We start from the raw sequence: 4,060 nt of genomic DNA, 5'->3' as shown, positions 1-4,060 counted from the left end.
TCAATTGATTGCTTGATGGTGTTCATTTGGATTTATAGATTTTTTTTTAGACAAATTAGCGTCTGGTTCAAATAAAATACAATATTCCTGTCTCATCTACTAAAACTCAGCACCTATGTGAGACTCTCAAAACAAAGTGGTACACGAGATTCTGCCTGTTGGTTGATTTATGATTTGACCAGGTGAGACTCACCTGCCACAGAGATGATGAAGGAAGCGTCCATGGCGTCGATGCCCAGGTTCCTGGCCCGGGCAGACAGGTGGAAATAGGGGATGAAGTATGCTAGCTGGCTGAACACCAGGGACCAGGTGTAGATGCAGAAAAAGGGGTTCTTCAACAGGGAGAAGTCCAGGACTCTGTTCTTGTTCACGGCCGGTGGGATGGGGTTGTCCACGGTGGTGGTGCCGTTCGGCGATGAGAACCCAACCACGGCGGAACCGTTTATGCTAATGGTACCGTTCTGTTCCACAGGACTGGAGGTGCTTGTGAGTGGCATGGTGGGGGACGCCTCCTTAACGTTCCCGTTCACCTGCCTGTTCTGGTGGCTGTGGTTGCTCTGTCCCAGCCCAGGGGTCGTGGCCTTCTCTGGGGTCGTGGTGTCCCAGTGGAGGGGTGGAGGAGCGGAAGAGGAAGGGTCTGATTTGGCGATGCCATTGGTTAACGCCGTGGATCCATTCTGAGGTCGGTCCTTTTCCTTCTCTGGACCTATCAGAGGGCTTTTTTGGATGGATGAAGATGAGGTTGAGGACGGGGGTGGTGCAGGCTTCACGTGGATGGGTCTTAGTAGCATCCCAGAGGCCACCAGGTTCAACATCAAGCCTCCCAGGATCAGCAGAGCTCCTGTGGGAGGAGCATAGAAGTGTTTCAGGCTCTTTACAGCATCAATCTAGAATAGCATTTCGATACAGTAGACATGGTCCTCTGTAGCTCAGCTGGTAGAGCACGGCGCTTGTAACGCCAGGGTAGTGGTTTCGATCCCAGGGACCACCCATACGCAAAAATGTATGCGCACATGACTGTAAGTCGCTTTGGATAAAAGCGTCTGCTAAATGGCATATTATGTAACAGACACAGAGATATGCATAATTTTCACATAATTAAATGATGAATCATTAAATACTTCCCACACCCCAACAGACGTAGTGTGTATGTGTGTGTACCTTGCCATGCGTACTGCTCCAGCAGAAGCTGAGTGAAGGGGGCGAGGGCGAAGGTCAAGCCCATCCCAGACCGTCCGATGGAGTATGCCGTCGCTAACCTCTTACGGAAATATGTTGCCGTGACAACTGAGGTGGCTTGGTACAGGAGCGCAAATCCAAGGCCTGAGAGGGGATAGATGACATATTTATGATCATATACTTATGATTCAGATTTCTTCATTAAAAACATGTGATTTGTCACCAAATTACAAATGCTAGACAAAAAAACAACAACTAAGTTCTAGTATATCAAATACCTAAAGACAAATACTTTCAAGTAAACTATTAAGTATTTGGACCCAGGGCTACTCTGCTTTGTAGCACGGATAGCACTTTAACCTTTAACCTCTTTTAACTGTTTGAGCTTTTAACTTGTTAACTTACCTACAATCAGCCCCATGCTGATATAGAGGAATACCACGCTGGTGGCAAAGATACTCATGAGGAAGCCAACACTGACCAGCACAGCCCCAGCTATAGAGGTCACTCTGTTACCCAGCTTCGCACACGCTACAGAGGCCAGGGGACCTACACAGGAACAAACAGACAAACTTGAAAATGTGTTCCATAATTTGTTCATCCATCCATCCGTCCACTAAGCTCTTAGCCAGAAAGACTAGGCGTCAGATGTTGTCAGTGGTTAAGGCGATGCAACACAAGAGCCAGACCCCAGACCCAGAGGGACGAGTGATGCGGTCAGACTTTGGTTTCATGTGAACTCTGACCTTGAGCGAGACACACACACACACACACACACACACAAACAAATCTGACTTCCCCACAAACACACACGTGCACACACACATACAGTAGAATTCTGAATGTTTTCCTGTCATGTGAACTCTGACCTCCAGAGAGCCGCAGGCTAGACATGATGGAGCCGATCCAGCTGATACTCTCTGCTGACCCTCCGAACTCATCCTGGAACGCCACGAAGAAGATCCCAAAGCTCTTTAGGGTCCCCATCACCAGCACGTTCACCTGGAGGCACAGACAGACAGAGGGAGGGATGCAGACAGGCAGACAGGCAGGCACAAACACACACACACACAAACCAACATGTGAGCACATGGTCTGCCACACCACAACCATGCACGGTTGGGGTCAATTCCTTTTAAATTCCAGTCAATTCAGGAAGTACACTACAATTCCAATTCCAATTCACTTCAATGCTAGAATTGGAATTTGGTTTACTTTCCAAATTGACATGGAATTGACCCCAACCCTGTGTAATTGTATAACATATCAACAATTATTTCAAGAAATGCTAGAAACATGTCCAATAGATAAACATTTCATAAACCTCCAAAAACCCAAAGAGGAGGAAAGAAGAAGCCGTACCAGGAAGCAGTGAAGTACAATCATCCAGCCCCAGCCACCATCCGGAGGGTCCTCATATTGGATCTCCTTCTCTTCCTCCTCCTTAGTCTTCATACAGGCGTTATTCCTCCTGAACAGGTTAAGCTTGGCAGCCTTGGGCTCGCTGCAAACAAACCACAACAATGCAACACTTTCAAAGTAAACCGTAACATTGCAACACTTTCAAAGTAAACCATAACATTGCAACACTTTCAAAGTAAACCATAACATTGCAACACTTTCAAAGTAAACCATAACATTGCAACACTTTCAAAGTAAACCATAACATTGCAACACTTTCAAAAAGTAAACCATAACATTGCAACACTTTCAAAGTAAACCGTAACAATACAACACTTTCAAAGTAAACCATTACAATGCAACACTTTCTTCTTTTTATTTTGTCATTTTTACCCCTTTTTTCTCCCCAATTTCATGATTATGATCTTGTCTCATCGCTGCAACTCCCCAACGGGCTCGGGAGATGCGAAGGTCGAGTCATGCGTCCTCCGAAACATGACACCCCGAACCACGCTTCTTAACACCCGCTCGCTTAACCCAGAAGCCAGCTGCACCAATGTGTCGGAGGAAACACCGTTCAATTGATTACCGAAGTCAGCCTGCAGGCGCCCGGCCCGCCACAAGGAGTCGCTAGAGCGTGATGAGCCAAGTAAAGCGCCCCCAGCCAAACCCTCCCCTAACCCGGACGACGCTGGGCCAATTGTGCACCGCCCTATGGGACTCCCGGTCACGGCTGGTTGTGACACAGCCTGGGATCCAACCCCAGGCTGTAGTGACACCGCAACACTGCGATGCAGTGCCTTAGACCAACATTGCAACACTTTCAAAGTAAACCGTAACAATGCAACACTTTAAAAGAACTGTAAACCATCACATCTATATGCTTACCCACAAAGCATTCTGATCATAATCATAACAATAAATCTCAGCTAAATGCTTGATGAGAAGGTGAGAAAAATTTTCTGTATGAAATTATATAATGTACTGTTTACTGTACTGGTATATATTGTATACGAAAGACGTGCTTTGTTTTACTGTGTTACAAAGTGCCTCTTCATTTCAATTGAATTAGTCCTATTTTAAAATGTATGATCAGTACAACACTCTAAAAGTAGTGGCTCACCTTGCAGTCATTTTACCTCACCACTACTGACACCATTGAAACACTGCAATGTCTTCATATGTTAAAGAATAGTTATAAAGTAATCAACCGTGGCTACTTATTCATTTATTTTGCTCCGGTTGGTAATTGGTTCAGTGATGGATAAAGAACAGGCTACTAACTCCAATTGGTTAGTGCAGACAGAGTCACTGGGCGGAGTATTTCAGAGGTGTTAACAAATAAACAGTCAATGTTCTGAGTATCTCAGGTGTGTTAAAGGGTAGGGAGCAAGAGTTTTTACTCACCAAAGTAACAACACAGTGTGTTCAAAAACGTAGTAACTTAGTTGTAGTCACGATCTGGTTACCTATAACTACA

General features: G+C 45.5%; 1 protein-coding gene across 1 annotated transcript in view; it reads right to left on the bottom strand.

Moving 5' to 3' along the window:
- LOC311148186 (monocarboxylate transporter 5-like) overlaps positions 1-3,714 on the bottom strand; it is a gene marked incomplete at both ends in the record, with an annotated part of 41,129 nt that extends 37,415 nt beyond the window's left edge. The window contains 6 exons of the mRNA XM_084185070.1: positions 194-841; positions 1,162-1,323; positions 1,585-1,728; positions 2,049-2,181; positions 2,542-2,683; positions 3,704-3,714. Coding sequence (XP_084041196.1) covers positions 194-841; positions 1,162-1,323; positions 1,585-1,728; positions 2,049-2,181; positions 2,542-2,683; positions 3,704-3,714 — 1,240 coding nt within the window. The remainder of the gene's footprint in view (positions 1-193; positions 842-1,161; positions 1,324-1,584; positions 1,729-2,048; positions 2,182-2,541; positions 2,684-3,703) is intronic.
- Positions 3,715-4,060: the final 346 nt, after the last annotated feature.

This window comes from Coregonus lavaretus (assembly GCF_964263955.1).
Source record: "Coregonus lavaretus genome assembly, chromosome: 20".
Lineage (NCBI taxonomy): Eukaryota > Metazoa > Chordata > Actinopteri > Salmoniformes > Salmonidae > Coregonus > Coregonus lavaretus.
The sequence above is the reverse complement of the archived record's forward strand: the minus strand, read 5'-3'. Positions and strand labels throughout refer to the sequence as shown.